General features: G+C 39.9%; 2 protein-coding genes across 2 annotated transcripts; both read right to left on the bottom strand.

The window, feature by feature from the left end:
• Nucleotides 1-769: 769 nt before the first annotated feature.
• zgc:112294 (transmembrane protein 17A) lies at nucleotides 770-3,005 on the bottom strand. The gene is made up of 4 exons (XM_028579169.1): nucleotides 2,879-3,005; nucleotides 2,090-2,196; nucleotides 1,435-1,548; nucleotides 770-1,090 (listed from the first exon to the last, which is right to left on the bottom strand). Exons 1-4 carry the CDS (start codon nucleotides 3,003-3,005, stop codon nucleotides 770-772), a joined length of 669 nt encoding a protein of 222 aa, XP_028434970.1.
• A 719-nt stretch (nucleotides 3,006-3,724) lies between these two features.
• On the bottom strand, nucleotides 3,725-5,650 carry selenoe (selenoprotein e). Its single transcript, XM_028579247.1, has 4 exons — nucleotides 5,519-5,650; nucleotides 5,126-5,202; nucleotides 4,784-4,862; nucleotides 3,725-3,868 (listed from the first exon to the last, which is right to left on the bottom strand). The coding sequence occupies exons 1-4, from the start codon at nucleotides 5,624-5,626 to the stop codon at nucleotides 3,725-3,727; spliced, it is 408 nt and encodes a 135-aa protein (XP_028435048.1). The 5' UTR covers nucleotides 5,627-5,650.
• Nucleotides 5,651-19,359: the final 13,709 nt, after the last annotated feature.

Raw genomic sequence — 19,359 nt, 5'->3', positions numbered from 1 at the left:
ACTGTAGGAACAACTTAAAGTTAAATTGGAAGAATTTAAAGTAAATCTCACATTGTTCCTTCCAGGATCAAAACAACAGGTTACTCTACACCTGGTAAACACTAATCTCGTATCATGGGCTGAAGAAAATTGAATCTACCTTGGTAAAATCAATTCTGTTCTACCAACACTCCAGCCTCCATCATCCATCATCATTAAAGAAGAGAAAAAAATGAAACCCTTTATAACACTGTTTGATAAAAGCAGCTACTGGCAATGTACTGTCTTGTATTTCTGAGGCCATTTTTTTTCTTTGATGGTGTGTTTTGCTGTGATTTTATGTTGCTACATGACACATTGGCTGACATGGTGTCAGGTTTTGACATTTAGAGTGGGGCTAAAACTGATGTTTTTCATCTTTTTAAAACATCAACAGCAAATGTCAGGATTTATTTTTAAAATTCTTTCTAGAGCTGTCATTTTACACACATGATCAGAAATCATAAAGGAAGCTATGGCACACATACAGTACATTTCTGCACAATGGCCTCAAAAGACCAGAATGCAATGCAGTCACATATAGATTGACAGAACACAGTTTTTACAAATTAGTTGGATAGTTGTATTTAAATGCTCCCAATTTCAAGTAACAAACTCACATGTGTTCTCTGGAAATTGCAGAGAAGCATTTGGGAAGCACAAAATGCCGTTTTCGAAACCGTAAGTAGACAAACAGTACTGTAAATTAGAGAGACAAGTGTAAGGTTAATTGGAAAAGGACATTTTGACTTTAATGGTACATATTATGGGTGGGTGACATGGGCAGCACACTGCGGTGGTAGGGCAGCCCGTAGACAGGGCTCAGCCCTGCGTGGCGAAAGCTCTCCACCTTGCCAAACTGGCGCAGATGGAAGAGCAGTGTGAGCTTTCGGGTCATGGTCCTGAGAGCCAGGAAGGAAGCCAGAATCTGGGCGAGCAGGAAGAGGAGGTAGAGGGAGTGCACAGCTCTCTCTAGAGGCAGGATGATAATTCCTTCATCGGTCAGGAAGAACAGCAGCACTGGCAGCTGAAACATGAAAGACAGGAGCCAGAAGGCTGCCAGCTCTGGCACCTGATGACAGGGAGGGAAGGAGAAGTTTGGGTTAGTGGATGGAGGCGATGCAAAGATGGAGCAGTCAGGCATCAAGTGCTTCACTTGTATCCACACGAAAGCAAAGACACACACACACACCTGAACACACACCTGAACACACACACACACACACACACACACACACACACACACACACACACACACACACACACAAACTTAATAGACAGTTGTAACCAAGAGTTGATTGTTTACACATGCAGACAGAATACTTAAGCAGCCCTTTCCTCCGCTGTGTTATTACGGAGACAAGTCTATAAAAGAGCTCTGCGTTGTGGCTGAAAGAGGATGTTGGTTTGAATTACCTTTTCTTTAAGGTTGCCAATGTAGCCCAGATAAAGTCTGACTGCTTCAACGACTGTGAGGAGGATCATCCCGGTTATAAGCAGGGCCTGGTAGTACCCAGGAAGATAATAGAACTGGAAATAAAGCAGAGCTGGACTGTCAGGAAGGTATGACTTGCAGTTCAAAAGACTTTAAACAGTATGCTATTTAGGGGGCAAAGGAAGATGTTTGTTAAATAAGTAAATTTGTGGTGTCTTGTCTTGTCACCCCATGGGATGGACCAAAATGTTTGGCATGACACAGAAATAAAACATAACTAACTAACTAACTAACTACATAAAAACACTTATGAAAGTATGATGCGATTATAACATCTTTAAACGATTCTGATAACATAAGTTTGGCTTTACAGAAAGATAAGACAATCTCGGTGAAAAGTGGTGCAGTCTTCTGTAGGCTGTGTTGCATTCACTAATCTAAGGTTGCCATGGAGTCTTTTTTGCTGCTACCACTAGACTGCGCCAAAGTCACTAGTTTTCCAATTTGACAAGAGTGGAAGTTGAATAAATTCAACACACCTCTGAATACATTAAATTATGACATTAGTGATGCAGCATGCAGATCATCAAAACTGTCCAATGAATTATGGTATTGCTTCTCTACCACCCAACTGACCTTGACTTCCAACATGAAAACAGCAGAAAACCACCAACAGGGAAAATAAAACATGTTGAAGTAAAGAAGCATCTGCAAGGGAAGGTAAGAAACCAGCTCGTTGACCACTGTAAGACAAATAAAAGTCTACTGTATAAACACTCATATTCATTACATCCAAAGTTTTGCTATTATGAACACACACTTACGAAAATAAGGTTTTCTTTGCACAATACAGTTGCATCTAATACAATGTTCCACAATTTAGATTTTAGGGGTAGCCTATGCTCTGTCTGTGTGCAGAAGGTAGGCACAATAATGTACACATGAAAAGGGACTTAACCTCAAATGAAACTTATTCAAAATAAGAGGCACTGCAAAGGTTAATCATAGGTTCAATGGCAGTAAGCAGCATTTGTGAGCTATAAATGAGGTCCGGACAGCAAAACCTTGCCGTGTGACTTTTAGTGGCATAAGACAAGTAACAAAAAGTTCAAAACATACAATGCAATAATTACAGGAGCATCATTTTTATAAAAATATAACATAATATGGCAATAGAAACAGTATTAAAAATGTTTACAATGGTGATCTACCGTCTAAATACAGTTAAATGTAGTTGTTCTTCAGTGTTTTATTTTGTCTACCCCTCACATGAGTTATATAATATCAGAACTTGTTTCAGTTACATATACAGTACTTACATATTCTCCATGTACGTTATCACTATTATACTATAATGTATTCTAAAATGTGATCTTATATTGCAGTAATCTAAGTCGTAAACAGTCTGTGGAAGCAGTAACCAACCAGACGCGTCCTCCTGCTGCCTGGTGAAGTCACTGTCTGCTGTCCTGTTATTGGTGAACACAGAGCCTCCCATATAGGCCAGACCCATCTGCAGGTTCTCGGGAACAGGTGAGTAAAACACAGGCATTGTGGGTAGAGGTGGTGACAGTGACGGAGCCAAGGAGTCAGGAAGTGTAACGGTCTAAAACTGTGTTTGTGTTCCTGCCAAACCTTGTCTTAAGTCACACAAGTACACAAATGCATGAAGGCACAGATATAAATGGACACACTCAGGCGCATGCTGGCAGACTCCACTGCTAATCAGATTATAGTGAGGTAGGCGGGTTGAGGATTAGGCTGAGGCAGCCGCATGGCAGTTTGTTATAGCAAGCGGCCGTTAATCATGCCCAGTGCATTTGTTTATCTAATTAGAGAATGTAACATTTGTTAAAGCTTTACACAAATGAAGGGACCAAAATGAAATGTTCATTTAGGAAAATACAAATCTTCCCTTTTTGCACACAAATAGAATTGTTCTCCCAAATACATAAAAAACTCATTCAAATGTCTGTTTTCAGTGTGTGCACATTCTCTGCATTATGTTTTAATGTATACAATTCCAAGTAACTAGTAGCTTAAATTAAATGGAGACATCAGGGACATTAAATGCATCGATCCATTCGTGTTTTATGGCCTTTTTTATTTAAAGCACATAAACAGAGTTACACATCAATGACTTACACACTGCACGCTGCACCCGGCCAGCGATTCCTCAGAATGGTGCCTGGCTTATCGTTTTGGCCTTGGGGCCCCACTCGTCATTAATGTGACCGTGGTGCAGCGGCAGAGTTTGGCCACAAGGTGTCATCACAGCTCGTCCCTAGGGGTGCGCAGGGGGAAATGCTGGAACTCCTCTGGCACTTCTTCCCCTTTCTGGGACCTCTTGTAGAAACCTAGTGAGTCCAACAGGCTGCTGATCTCGTCTGCCTTCATTTTCTTCACGGGAACAGTCTGACGTGTCGGGAAGGAAACACACATGCATTTAGACACATGGATAAAGGCTTAAAAGCAGTAATGCAGTGTCAATTAGATGTAGGCAGAGAAGTATGTGCTTTTTTCAGGTTAGTTTATTCTGATACATTAATTGGTTTGCCCAAAATTGGATTTTTATTAAAACATGTTCAGCCACTGATATAGAGGTCCCTCCTTGCACATTTATTTTCAGTTATTATTCAGTAATTTAGTCTTCTTCATATGAAGTCAAATTACATTCTCAAAGGCCGCCCACATGATAAAATAAATGGAAAGAAGAAACAATAGACCCTGAATGTGACAAAAGAAAAACTCCTACTTAAGCATTATGAGGGAAAATTAAAGGTGAAAACCCCAAGAAAGCAGTAAAGTATGTGAGAAGTTTACTTTTAAATCACAGCAGGGGCTCTTTGCGCATTTAGAAGAGGCTAACGCTAAATGAATTCATTAGTATTGGTTTCAGTGGAGGGTTTAATTGTCTCCTACTTTCTTGATTGCAGATTCACAGGCTTTTTCTACTCTGGCAAAAATAAAAGGCAGTGGGAAACACTGAACAGTTGTAATTTCAGGGCATAAAAAAAATTCATATCATTAGTCATACCAACTGTCCTATTTCAGTACAGAAAATATTGCTCAGCTGTCAGAAACCCTAATTTATATACTTTCTTACTCTCACTCTTTCTTTCCATCTGTATTTTTTTTTTTTTTTTGTAACTCTGTCTTGCTCTTTCAAACACACTCGGTCTGTGTGTCTTGAAATCTGACGGATGATCAGATATCAGATGCAGCAGTCATAAAACTTCCCGACATGAATCTGTCTTGACATCCTGGAGCTCCCTAGATAAGCCCGATCACAAGGCGGATGCGTAGAAGATCCCTGAACTCACATCTCACCTTTACAACCTCGTCCTTTTCGTTATAGAGTATCAGACGGGGATTCTTCTCCTCCGATGAATCATATTCCAAGTTGTGGCTACACAGGAAAGAACGGATCAAGGGAAACAACAGGTAGGCAGTGAAGAATAAAGCACATTGCTATTTTTAGGCTCACTCAACATGATTTCAACTTGGAAGACACAGTTTTTTGGAAAGCTCACAGAGCTGGCACCGGACTTGGCAACTTGCTAAAAACATTGTTTTGTGTATAAAAGAGGTCATGAGAAAGTCTTTATTTATTTTTTTTGGAAAGTTCAGGTCTTAACAACCAGCCTGAGGAACAGAAGAGTAAAAGGATACTATAAAGCCCAGCGCTCCAGAAGAAAATGATGGAGCTCGGGCATTTTCTTTATGCCTCATCCCACCACACTGGGAGCCTGCAGGGAAAACGACAGTTAAAACAGCATGACAAATAGCATTGTGCACGCTTTGTTATTTGTTTGATCAAAGGTGCAAGAAATAGGTTTCGTATATCAACATAATGCATACTGACATGACAGCACATGGCTTATCCCCCCATCTTACTCATTTGCTTATTTATTTAGGCTACTGTGTTCCCTTTTCTCTTGCCATGTCAGACTTTATTGTCTCTGCACCAATATCACAAATCCCTAAACATTTTAAGGACATGACAAGATATCCACATTGAAAGTTTGAAGTTCAAGTACATACATGATTTCTATCTGTACTCACCAGCAGTTTACCTCTGGCTATATCAAGCTTTTCTTCACCCGCTGTGTCGTTGTTAGTGTCTGATGCCTTAACAGCGAGGGCAAAAGTGAGCACCAAGAATGCCCACATTTTTTTTCTGACGAATTAGTACCCTTGAGTGCTTTTGCCTAAGTTATTACCGACAATATCTAACACTTTAATCCACTTGGACAGTTTTTCAAGGTGGACATACCATGGCACATTCCTGTAGGGGGGCAGTGCCCTCCTGTGTTAGATCATACTTACTTTTTCTTAGTGTTTTTCTATCACAAATTATATGTAATCTGAAAAGTAGATCAGTGGTTAGACATATTGTTCTCTTTTGTTAGCTCTTCTTTATTAGGCTGTTTTAAATTTTTCCAAAGGCCTTGAAGAGGCCCCCTGGCTTTATAGTTTATAGTTTCTTCCACATCAGATGTCATTGGGGGTCCACAGAACATCTGTTCTCTTATCACTTTTTCCCATACAGTGTGACTTGCAGGTGGTTGAGGGCCACTAAGAACCAGCCACACTCTCATAGCTGCTGAAAAGCTAATTTTAGATATACTGGTTTTGTACAGGTGTCCTTAAAGAAAGAAAAAAAGACTTGCAATAAAAATAATTATTTAGAAACTCATTTGAAGTTTCAGGTCGGAGAGTAGCCTATCCATATTAGGGGAACGTATTACCTTCTCTGGCTTAAACTCTTAGATTTGTTTTGGACTAGTGGTGAAGACAACATGCTAAATGATGTCACAGGGCGAAATTAGCATATCACTTCATGTATATTTTAGAAAAAAGTAATTTTCACAAAAAACATTTTTTTTCGTACTTTTTGTATCAGCAAAGTACCAAAAGTGGCCACTCATTTTGAAGTCTGAAACCCATGTGAACATTATGCCCTGGTTAGTATAATAAGTTACAGTTTTTTCCGATTGCTAAACAACAGTGGGCACAACTGGAGTCACATGTGCAAAACTCAAACTACAGTCTGCACTACCAACAGTCACCTGAGCTAAACAGTTCACATCACCTGCAAAACAGGCTCAGTGCAGCCAAACACTATGTACAAGCCTCACTGAGATAACACACACTGTCACTCAGAACACACTGAGGGTGAAAACAGTAGCGTCAATCACCAATACAGAAATTACAAACTTTTTCATCTTTACAGTTTGAACAATTTGAGTGACTTTTACACTACTCAATAGTTTATTTAAGGACAAAATATAGATTTTACATAAGGTAAAAAAGAAGGAATGAAAATCAGCAGTTTTCTTCAATATAGTATTTTGTCTCTAGTAATTTATGGAATTACTGGGGAAAAAAAACTAAAGGTACATACGTAACAGTACCAAAGAATAGTGTGACTAATCTTGCCTCGCTCCAGCATCATGTGGCAAGTTTTCTTCATCACATTGGATGTCTGCATCATCTCTAAATAAAAATTAATGTGGTTTTTCTATTGCTTTCACCGCCATTACTTGCTGAAAAACAGTAAGAACGCAGTTTTACTATTGTAAAGATATAGTGTTTTTCACTTTTTTTATATCTGTGTACATAACCTCAGACATCTTACCTAGACATATTGGTATCTTTGCTCTTTTACCTGTTTCTCTCAAACGGTATAGTGTATAATTGTTTCATTCGTATTTGGTGTTTGTATACAAAAAAAGGCTTTCTGAGCTTTCCCTGTATAAATACCGTATATGTTCACTAACTAGTCTAAAATAAGACACCTACTTAGGCTTTCAGCTAAAATTGCAATCAGCAGTGTTTGATAGGCACCAGACTGAAATCTATTCTGTTTTGAATGTGTGGTTAACAGTTTTGACAGCAGTGTGTTAGCATTTGAACAAAGTGCTGTAAATCTACAGTGTTGTGCACGTTGTGGTTAAAGTCATGGGATAAGTGTGTAGAGTTCTTAAAACTGTGTTCAAGCAATGAAAAACGAACTAGAGTTTGGTCCACATGAACTGCTGCTGTGCAGACTGTAGTTTGAGTTTTGCACATGTGACTCCAGTTGTGCCCACTGTCGTTTAGCAATCAAAAAAAACTGTAAGTAGCCTACATTTTTAACTTGCTGAAATACACTTATTCGTTTTATTTTTGAGAGTTAGATGAAAGGATTGATACTACTCTCATTTCTATTAAGGCCATTAGCTTAACATAAAAACTGGAAACATGGGAACCAGTCAGGCTCAGTTCAATAATATGCCAACACCTCTAAATCTCTCTAATTAACATTAATATCTAATTTCTTTAATTCACACACAAACAGCATTTTTCTTTTTTTTTTTTTACAGGAAGTTACATTATGTGAGTAGCCTATGTCTTGCCAAACAGCCAGGCACAGTGATTTCCCTGAGCAGCTGCACAGAAATGCAGCAAGAAAACAAAGAAACGTACTTTCCAGAATATCAAACTATTTCTTTAACTCTAAACTCTGTATGCAGAACCTAATATAATGACATCCCATTTTTCCTGTTTTTGTCCAAAATGTTTATCTTAGCTCTGGAGAGCTTATTCCCAAGAGTCCTTATGTTTTTTTTTTTTTTCACCCAGCATGTTTCCTTGGCTTAGGTTGGCCCCTAAATCATGGTTGCAGCTGTCCCGGTGGTCCTGCTCCACGCCCTGCTATGCCCTGTTACACCTCGCTACGCTCTGCTGTGCCCTGCTACGCCCTGCTATGCTCTGCTGTGCCCTGCTACGCCCTGCTATGCTCTGCTGTGCCCTGCTATGTCCTGTAACATCCTGCAGTGCCCTGCTAAGCCATGAACTACTACAACTACTATTTCTGGTCATTGTTCCATTATCTTTATTGTGACTATTATTGCCACTATTCATCACACCCCCAACCGGCACCTTCAGACACCGCCTACCAAGAAGTTTGTCCGAGGTTTCTCCCTAAATGAATTTTTTTCAGCACCGTTTCTTCCTAAAAGGGAGTTTTTCCTCGCCACTGTCGACACTGAATGCATGCTCTTGGGGGAATTAATGGAATTGTTGGGTCTTTGTAAATTGTGTGGTCTAGACCTACTCTATCTGTAAAGTGTCCTGAGATAACTCTTGTTATGATTTGATACTATAAATAAAATTGAATTGAATTGAATTGAATTACGATACAGCTGTTACATTTTCATAATTGCATTCTGTATATTCTAAAGTAGTATTGCAGACAAAATCAGCAACAGATACAATGAAACACTATGGCCACTAAACCTCCAGTGCATTTCTTTCTCACTGTTTAGTTGCATTAGAAGTAATGTTTAATTCCATTGTCTACTCATGTATGAAATCAGACCTCATGACAGCACAGCACATTTGCACTTGTGTTAACACCCTGGAAGAGGAAAACTTCGCCTCCAAGTTTACTCAACTCCTCCGTTGTGAAAAAGCAAATACGTCAGGTCACCACAAGAGGGCGGCAACACCCACATGTACACTTTATGGCAGTTTGGCGGGTAAAATGTACTTCCAAAATCCAAGCCACAGACAATTAGGTTTCCAACAAAAATAAACCATTCCTGCCTGGAATGCTGAAGCAAAACCATCTCTCTGTCTCTATCTTTTCCAGACACAGAGCTCTGCAGCTCAGACCTGCATTCTGCATGTACTGTTTGAGATTATGTGTCAAATGGCAGTAAAACTGTTCCCTTTTTTAACAGGGTTTCCTCCCCTTGGCAGCCATCGTAAATCAACGGGCCTGTACACTCCTCTTGCTGGGGTTTTACGTTTGCATCTTTGAGTTTTAAAATTCCATTCCTGTTTCTCACAATGTATGTTCGGCCTGAAAGAACTTAAAAAGTTGATTGAGAGAAAGAAAGAGCTGATGAGAGAGGAGAGAAAATACAATGAGCAGTGGGGGCTGGGGTGATCTCGCTGTGGCTGATTCCTCAGTCTATATGTGTGGATACATACCATATGTGTTCACATTCAGCATGTTTCAGCTTACATCATGTGGTGCATGCCAAATAGGGGATGTTGTTATTATTAATGTGCTGACAAAGGGGAAAACACAGTCATTTATAACTAGGGTTACGGAACAGAGACGTAGACGATGAAGACATTTACAATATGTGTACTGAGCAACTTTTTCCAGTAAGATTTTGCAAATTGCAACACTTGCAGCTGGCAAAAGATCAAACACTTAAACACCTCACTGTAATCCTGCCTCCCTTGGCGAGCTTGTTATAAAGATACACACACTTCCTGTTTCTCCAAAGCACCGGATGCTGCCTACCAGCCAGTGGGACACTAGTTTGTGTGTCTGCATGGCCATTTGTGAGAAATATTTGGCTCTGGTGTCTATTTCTCGGTGCCTTAGAGGGGAAATGTATTTATATTTTTAAGGATGACCAAGGGAGATGAATAAAAAATGTAACTTTGGGTATAAACAGTGTGTGTGTGTGTGTGTGTGTGTGTGTGTGTGTGTGTGTGTGTGTGTGTGCTCATCTGTCTGGAGCCTCGGGGCAACTGGGGGGAAGCCTGCTGCCTGTCTGCCTGTCTGCCTGCTGCTTATAAAGAAGAGAGGCAGTGTTGAAAGAAGTGAGGGCCATGTGGAGGGCTTCATTCAATAAATATACAATGCTAATGAGTGTGCTGCGCTGTATACTGTATAGTAAGTGGCCATAACCTCGTGGAGGTTATGGTTTGTCAGCACAGTACATAAAACAACATTGCATCTGGTTATGGAAACTATAAGTGACTGTGTTTTCATTGTATTATTCTCTTACGGAAAGCTTATACAGAGAACAATTAAATGAAGCAATAGAAAGTGAAATGTCTATGCGTGACACTAACCGTGAGCAAATTTACAGCTCATGGAGTAAATGAGAGTTTGATTTAGCTTGCGGTTGACTTGAACCTACGACCTAAAATAAGTGGCTCCAATTTTCCTCACACAGGGAGGCCGCAGAATGCTGCGAGACGCTGCTGGCCTTGGTAGAGGATCTGTGTTGTACAAGAACAGATGACAAGGATGGTTTGCTGCCAGTGACTTGTTTGCAGGGTTTTTGTTATGTCGATGGTAAAGGTGATGAAAAGGCTGCTGCTTTTTACTGAGATTACGGCCAATAGGGAGGCTACAGTTCAAATTAGCTCCACCCTAACCAGTTCAATACATTTTCACCATAATATATTCAGTACACATTTTGACTTTTTACACTGTGATATTACTTTACTTACAGAAGAAGTTTACATTTTGGGAAGAGTTAGATGAGAAGATGGATATAAAAGGAATAGCAATTCATTGCACTGGGCAAGAAAAACTCCTGCACATAATCCTACATAAAAACTATGAATTGCCATATTTACCTCCAGCTTTATACATAACAGTTATAAGGGAGGAATCAGTCTTCCCATCTAACCCTTAGCAAGAAAGTGTATAAACAAATTTCCAAAATTGTTGAACTATTCCTATCTAAAGATCTAAATACTTCTTTCACCTCCCCATACAGTAGTGAAATTCACACCACGGTCCAACAGTTGGTACAAACTCACTATCCCAATCATTATAATCGCAATTGGAATCCACAGGCCTGAAGCGATAAAAGCTTTTACGTAGTTGTTTTAAACACCGTCTGGCTTGTCATAAAGGATGATGAGAAACTGGCTGCATTGACAATGATTATGACCACTTCTGAAAAGACCACAAAAAAACCCTGCAGCAACTTAAACTTAATTAACAGAAAAGGCTAAATGCTGTAATATTCAAAAAGTATATGTACTACAGTACAGTAAGGATTAGCACATTTTGACAATTGCAGGACACTGATGAATGTGAAGATAGCTTGTGTTTTTTCTGGGTGGCTGGTTGACCGCGGGTTAAGTGTGCCTTCAGTCAAACATATAGTTACCCTGCGGAAGTGTCCTGAAAATCATTGATTCTTCACACTCTCTGTGATGCTGTTGAAGACCTCTGAGCTCCCTAGAGAGGGGGGGGGAATCAAAAGAGAATTTCCTTTTGGAGTTCAAATAAGTATCACACGCTGAAGCAACAACAAACAATACGTCTCTTGGTCACGCGCCAGAGCCACAACAGTGTTCACGATTTAGCAACGAGTGCACTTTTTGTTAGGAATACAGCAGTGACAGCTTGGTGCTTTTGGCACGATATGTAGGTCAAGTAGGAATGCTTTCACTGATAAAGATTCCAGTGTTTGCATATCTAAATGGGGAACAGAATAAGGCGATAGTTAGGCCTGGTGGTGACATCGTGGCAGATGTGAAGGTTTGGCGCAGAGGTGGGAAGGGGGCGAGGGTGGCGGAGGGATTTGCACTGATGGATGTCCAGTTGGTGGCCACATCAGAGGAGCCGGGGGGCAAGCAGACAGCAACCACTGCTCCCCTCCCTCTAATCTGTGTCTGGGTAATCAGAAACACATGGCTCCCTATAATGGCTCCTGTGTTGTTCTGTGAAGTAGAACAGGGCTGTAAGGGTCGGGTACACACCAGCACACAGCCACGGTGACGGTAAATATACAGCCAACACTTTGCTTCACATGCCAGTGCACTGCAACCACATACAGTAAAATACACCCTGGCATCCATATACGTACAAGTAAAGGCAACTGCTAGCAAAGTGTGTCTAACCAAACAGGACGTGGATAAGAAGGGTGTGAATAATCTTGACCCGGCCTCTGAGTCACAAAGACGTGATAAAGCACATCTGATGCGGTTTGAAAGACAGGGAAATGTCCCTGCACTCTGCATTGTAACTCTGTGTTTCTGTGACTGATTTTGGCAACAAATTTGGAGTGACAATTTGCGTCTCAAAACAACAAAGCTGTTGCAAGCTACAGTTTGTCAGTTGTAGACAGGACTGATTGTTGGGACAGTTGGGGTTCAGTGTATAAAAACATAAGCCATCTGCTTATTTTCCTTGGGTTTGGGCAGACACTTTTGGTCTTGTGATCATTTTCTATCCCAATATCTGGAATAAGGCCACGGCTTTCTCTCTCTTTCTCTCTCTCTCTGCCTCTCCAGGTTGGAGTGAGTGAGAAGTAGAGGAAAAAAAAAACAAACTTTGGATCATTCTGTGGAATTATGTGAAAGCTGAAACCTCAAGCCACATTATGGAGTCTGAAGTTCCACTTTACTGCACAGATAGCGGATGGATGGGTATGTGAGGGAATATAGGACGGGGGGAGGAGAAGAGGGAGGAATAAGTGAATGAGGGAGAAGAAAAATAGGCTACAAAGAAAAAACATGAGGGAAAGAGAAGGTTTTAAAAAAGAGAATGAGAAAGAAAGGAAAGGAAAGGAAGAGAAGCTGACTGATCTGCTTTCTATTAGCCATCCAAATCGTCTCCGCTAATACACTCATTGCATTGAATTATGCTGACAAAAGGGGAAAAACTAGGATAATTTGAAGCTCCTAGACAACTTTTTGCACACCCCTCGATGTGAAAGAAAAGGGAAAAAAAGAGAAAGAAAAATCTCCGTCCAGCTTTAGAAAGAGCATCTGTGGCTTAATTACATTTCTGGCTATTCATATTCATTTGTATTTCCACATTTACAGAAGTTGTATGTGTCTTCCAGATTCTTTGTCCTAACACTGCTAGAATAACGATCCATGGGTTCAGTTCCAAGTAGTTTGACATGTGATGGATAAAGCAAAGTGGGTTCAACTAAAGTAAATAGCAGTTTTAGTCTCATACATTGACTTTAAGCACAATATTGACAAATTGATCCATCCTAAACTGACACTCCTTCAGTTTCAACTTTACTGACCTAGTTTCAGAACACCAGATTGTCTGAGCATGTGTTTGGGAGGTCGGCTTGTTGTGTGGTTGCTCTTAATTTGTGCATTAAGAGTTGCCTTTTTTTTGCTCAGTGGCACTGCAAGGGAGTTTCAGGTCTATTATAATGATGGTCATAAATCGCGGAGTGATTAGATGTCACTGGAAATCTATAAACACACAGTTAATGCTGGTGCTGTTCCTCTTCCACATTCTGGTTGAGCGCTGACCTCAGTTCTCAGTGGTTTTGGCTCAAGAAAAGCACTAGCTCCATTTCCAGTAAATGTCATTTCATAGTTACTGCATTTCCACAGGGCTGAGAAACAAAATTTAACGTGTGAGGAGGACTGCAATTAGACAGTGTTTCTCGCAGACAGCGCGTCGACAGGGATAAGAGATGAAAACAGCATTTTCAAATCTCCTCTGGCCGTGTCTGATGCAATGAATCAGCCAGGGATATGACTGCGCTTTAGGAAACCGTGCTGCAACAGATACATATCTATGTCAGACAGTGAAACAGTCGGTGGTTTGAGCACCAGAACAAAGAGCTACTTTTCGATTGTAAACGTCAAAACCTCAGACTCTCTGTTACATTGAGGTTTTTCAAGAAATAACTTGAAAGTTCATGAATAACGCAAGTATTTCAGCAATGGGTTTTCAAAACAAATAAGGGGATCGGCACAGTAAAAGGGCTTTCTATGACCACATGAAGTCTTGAATATATCTAACCATGCACGCTACTAGAAGTTTCTTTCCACTGAATGCCTCTTACAAGATTTCAACTGAAATGGAGTAAAGCTTAATCCTTTATCCTGAACTTACATGGGCATGAAAAACTGCCTGTGACTGAGTCCTCGGAAGAATTAATATTTTCAAGCCTTTTCAAGTGTAACTCGACTCCACTTTCTTTCTGCTTTGCATTGCAGAAAATATTTGTCTTTTTCCCCCTCACTCATAAATTTCTTTCTTCCTCTCCTTGCAGGGACTGAAATGGCTACCAGATGTGGTTCCAATCTGTTCTTGTTGCCATGGAACACAGGGACTGGAATAGGTTTTTTGAGTCCAGGGCTTTTGGCTGACTCATAGGGCCTGAGTTTTAAAGCCTCGCTGTTTCTATAGACTTGGCACACTGAGGACGCCCCTGCTCCAAGTCATGTTTAGACTGGAAGCCGACATGTCATTGAAACCCCTTCCCACACTCCTAACCCCGACTTTTTGACCAAGCTTTGCGTTATCCTGTATAGTCGCTCCTTTGTGTTCCTTTGTATTGCAGTGCCAAAGGGAATTTATATTTCGCACGTCAACCTTCAATAGCAAGTCATACAAACAAAATATTACTCATAGCTAACTGCAGAGGGGATATGAAAAGGCAAAGTGTCATAATCATACACAGGCCTCTCCCATTTAAATCCATATAAAAGCAGCAGGCACAGAAATCCATCAAATGTCGTACACATGCTCAATCAACTGAAATGCTGCGACTTTCCCACAACATGTTTAGGATGAAAAGCCAGAGACCATGTGTTGGTATGCTCAGCTGAGATTCTTCTCCATCGTTGAGGACGGGCAGATGGAGGCAGTTGTGTCAACATTCCTTTCCATCTTGGCAAAGAATCATACTTTGAGCCATTGTCAAATGAAAAATAAAATGATTTGGGGGCTTGGCTGACAGTCCGTATGGGAGTTAAAAGGAAGATTGATTTGGAGACATTAAGGTTGTGGTAGTTGAGTCATACTTAAAGGGACAGTTTACCTCAAAATCTAAAATACATATTTTTCCTCTTACCTGTTGTGCTATTTATTAATCTAGGTTGTTTTGGTGTGAGTTGCTTAGTGTTGGAGATATCGGCCGTAGAGATGTCTGCCTTTTCTCAAATCTATCTATAAAAGGCAAGATTCTATGTCGTTCCGGTGGCGTTCCAGATGTCCGACCCGCATGCACAAAAGAAAAGACGTCACATGCAGCACGCTGACGTACGAAAGTAAACATGGAGGCCACTGTGTACTATCGTTTGGAAGGATGTTCAGGGTAACAAAGACATTCACAAAAGTAAACAAGCAAAGTTTGTCCTCCGAGCTAATGCATGCTACTATAGGTAAGTATAATTTAACAAAAACTAGGAGGTTCAGTCATCACTTTTATTAACTCCCATAAAGACAACATTAGCGCATAACGCTACAGCTTCCCTTCTTCAAAGTCTACCCTTCACAATAAAAGTCCAACTTCAATTCGCTCAGAGCATTTCGCTAAGAGGAAACTCAATAAATTAGCTTACACTAAATACCAATCTGATGACAGGCTACATGAAAAGTTAAGGGATCAACAAAGTTATTACAAATCAGCCTGTGAGAACCATAAATGTGTAAACCAAATTGAGACATTTCATGACATAGTCAGGGGATCACAAAAGTCATAATGATACATAACCAGGGGGCCTTGAATATATATTATATATATATATATATAACATTTCATGACAATCCATCCCACAACCCATAGCTATTGAAATACTTCCGTCTAGACCACAATGGTAGCACAACCAACATTGCCACTCCTTGAGCTATGGTGCTAGCATCGGGCCATAGTTAAATCAGCAACAAACAGTAGTTTATGTCTTTCAAAATGTAGAAATGGTTGATTAAATTGTTTGCACTGCTTTAGAGAAAACAGGAAAAGACAGTCCGTCTTAAGCAAACTTGTTGAAGTGTTTATCTTTTTAGATAAAAGTCAGATCCACACTCATTTGTTGTCAGCATCAAGACAAGCCTTAATCAAAATAGGCAAGTCCCTGATGGGTCCAAAAGTGGATCATAATTCAGACTTGCAGACAGCTCTGAAAAAATCCTAATACAACTCAACATTTTTGTATGAATTACACACATGTACACAGTAAGTAGAACACCATGGCAAAAGTGTAGAACCTAAAACAAATCCCTTTCGCCTTCTGGTTCCAATTACCCATCACATGGCCTATCCATCCAACCTTATATCCATCCATTCATGCTCCTTCATTGCCTTGAGGCCCAGTGCTGCTATATTCCTCTTCTCCCCGCCAAAAGAAGACATATGCAGCGCGTGATTAACTCCTTAGCACAGAGTCTCCACTGTTTTTCCCCTCATGAAAGGAGCTCTTGTCCCCCCATCCTAAAGGAGCCAAATGAACAGTTCCCTGGTTCCCTCAGGCTCTTTGAAGAGCCGCTGTGACCGAATGACTCTGGAGAACTCCTGCCCTGTTCCTGGGACTCTGCAGCCCAGTAGCCCAGAGTCACAGGAAAGGTTCAAATATCAATCAGCATTCAAATGAATCTGATTGAAGAATACAATAAGAGATTTATGTGGTTTATTACCTAATACATCCTTTTCCACCATATTATTGTTGTACTTGATTGTACACTGGAATAAGACATTTGGAGAAGATGCCAAGAAGAGGCCATGCCCCCATAAGAACAAATGGGGTGTTAGTGAATTAGTATATGACGACTGTCATGTAAAGCGATTAAATAAGGACGGATTTTTAAGTTCTTGTTTGACTAGAGCTACATGTATTGCTTTTTTATTCCAAAGAAGTAAATGAGGAAATAACAATTCAATGACCATACACAAATGGAAATCAATGTTGCTAAAAACAAAACCACAAAAGACAAAATATACCTTACAGTTGGTAATGTTTTTGCAGCTTTTTCAGGCCCTTCTTTACAAAAATGCACTGTACACCTATAAAAACAGGCACGGACCAGTCAGATAAACATTGCCACTTCATAATTACACAATGTTTTAAGTATATGCAATTGTTTCAACAGTGGTATCAGAGTAGTATTGTACAATCCTTTCTGTATGAGTTAATCTTTTTTATGGGAGGCAATAATAACAACTGGAGGGAACAAGAAGGTTACAGATATCCGGTGCAGTTACTAATGCCATATAATTACACTCTGCGTCATGCAGTTAAGTGTTACACAAACAATAACATCAACAGAGGACAATTACAAAGCCAATGTAAACTTTACAAGATGGAAAGTACTCATACCGTAGGTTTGCTTCAGAGCTCAAAATAAGCAACATACCAAAAAAAAAGCAAATACAACATGAAAGCCAGTTCATTGACACCAAGGAAAAGAAAAGAACTTAAAAGGTCATATAAGCACAGCTTACAAAGATAATAAAAAGTACACTATGTATACAAGTAAAACATTTTGAAAAAATAACCAAAGAAATGTGTTGTACCTTAATGAAAAAAGACTATTTTTCAAATTAGCTGTAAATGTGAAATATTCTTCAGCCCAAAACATACCAATGGCATGTTAATATACATACACACATACATATCATGCATTGTTCATAGCTCTTTTTTTGAATGCTACTTTCAAAATAGCTATTCACCAGTAACTTTAGTAAAAAGCTTTTTCCTCTTCAAACTGAATTAGTCCAGTTTAAGTATCCCACCTCACCACCTTTTTTTGGTTTACTTGTTAGGATCAACACTTGAAATACAAGTTGGCAACAACATTAAGGCAAACATGGCTTCTTTTGCTTAAACTGATCCACAGTTGAGGCACATTTTAACATCCAAGGCACGGTACCATTTAGCCCTACAGTCTTACCGTAAAACAAATGAAATTAAAGCACCATTTTACTTCAGTTTCAGTCTACTAGCTTATGATAATATGTTCCTTAGGGACAAGACAAGATTTTTCCACACAATACCGTGATGGCATAAACAAATTCATAAGAAATGGAAGTAGCTCAATTGGCGATATTGACCTAGTTTCTCGACTAAACTGAAAGAGCAGATAAAGACACATGGCAGTCTCCTTCTGTAGTCCGATCTGTAGAGAATACTAGTAACTACTACTACTAATTACTTCTTTTTACTTCTATTGTATCTGTATTTCTTGAATACAGCATAGGGAAACTACAGATGTTGCTGAGAAAGTAAGTGAGTTTAAAGTGATTTATGAGCATGACATAAAGTGAGGACATAGGATAGCTTGGGATTTAATTTTTGGTTTAGTGGTTTAGCTGACTGAATAAAACGTACAGTAAGAGCACATTCTGGTGATTTGGTGTTAGCCCAAGTATGAAAGAGGTTTAAAACAGCCATTTTTGCAGAAAGATCAAAGAGCTTGTTTGGGTTTCAACAAACCATGTCTGACAGAGTTGGCCAAATAGAGAGCTAAGTCTTTGAATCCAAAAATGCAACATTTCTGTAGGGAAGAGCCTTGAGGCCAACACTAAAGCTCAGCAAGGAATTTAAGGTGACTTACAAGCACATGGACAATTAAGTCCTAAATGTAGCATTACCTTTGTGCTTTGAGGTGTGTGATATAGTTGTTTAAAGAAAAGGATTCCTCATAACGTGGTACATCAACCTGAAACCTAACCTTTGGAAAGACTCAATTATTGTTCCGGTGCCTAAAAATAAGGCTCCAGAGTCTTTTAATGACTTTAGGCCTGTCGCACTCACGTCCCTTATTATGAAGACGTTAGAGAAGATCGTGAAGGACAAACTTTTGAACTCTGTACAGGATCTACTAGACCCGCTTCAATTCGCCTACAGACCAAAAACGGGGAGTGGAAGATGCATGTACTCTTTTTGAACTTGATCTATACCCATCTTGAGGGTGCAAAGAGCTTTGTGCGGCTGCTTTTTATAGATTTTTCTTCAGCCTTTAATTGCATTCAACCACATATTTTGGCAGAGATCTTAAAGAATACTTTTAATATTGATCCTAGTCTTATCTGTTTGCTGATTAACTTTTTAACTGACAGGTCTCAACGCGTGAGAGTGAATAGCATCTTATCCGATGTTCTCTTTTCCTCCACCGGTTCACCCCAGTGCTGCGTCCTCTCCGCAATCTTATTTATTTTATATACAAATGCATGCCATAGCCAGCACACCAGGCGCCCTATCATTAAGTCCGCTGACGACTCGGTAACAGTGTCGCTGCTGATGCACAACGACCCTGAGTATGGCGCCACCTTAAATTATTTTACAGAGTGGTGCAAGTCGTCTTTTATGAACATTAACGCGGCAAAAACTAAAGAAATGCTGATCGACTTTAGGAAGAATCCCCCCACCCTCTCCCACCCTTATTAACGATC

This window comes from Perca flavescens, chromosome 5, assembly GCF_004354835.1.
Source record: "Perca flavescens isolate YP-PL-M2 chromosome 5, PFLA_1.0, whole genome shotgun sequence".
Classification (NCBI taxonomy): domain Eukaryota; kingdom Metazoa; phylum Chordata; class Actinopteri; order Perciformes; family Percidae; genus Perca; species Perca flavescens.
This window is presented reverse-complemented; position numbering and strand designations above follow the sequence as displayed.

Coding starts and splice junctions, on each gene's coding strand:
- zgc:112294 (XM_028579169.1), bottom strand. CDS start 3,005: ATGCCTGTGTTTTACTCACCTGTTCCCGAGAACCTGCAGATGGGTCTG. Junction 2,197..2,878: donor GCAGCAGGAGGACGCGTCTG/GTTGGTTACTGC, acceptor TTTGTCTTACAG/TGGTCAACGAGCTGGTTTCT. Junction 1,091..1,434: donor TTGGCAACCTTAAAGAAAAG/GTAATTCAAACC, acceptor CCCTGTCATCAG/GTGCCAGAGCTGGCAGCCTT.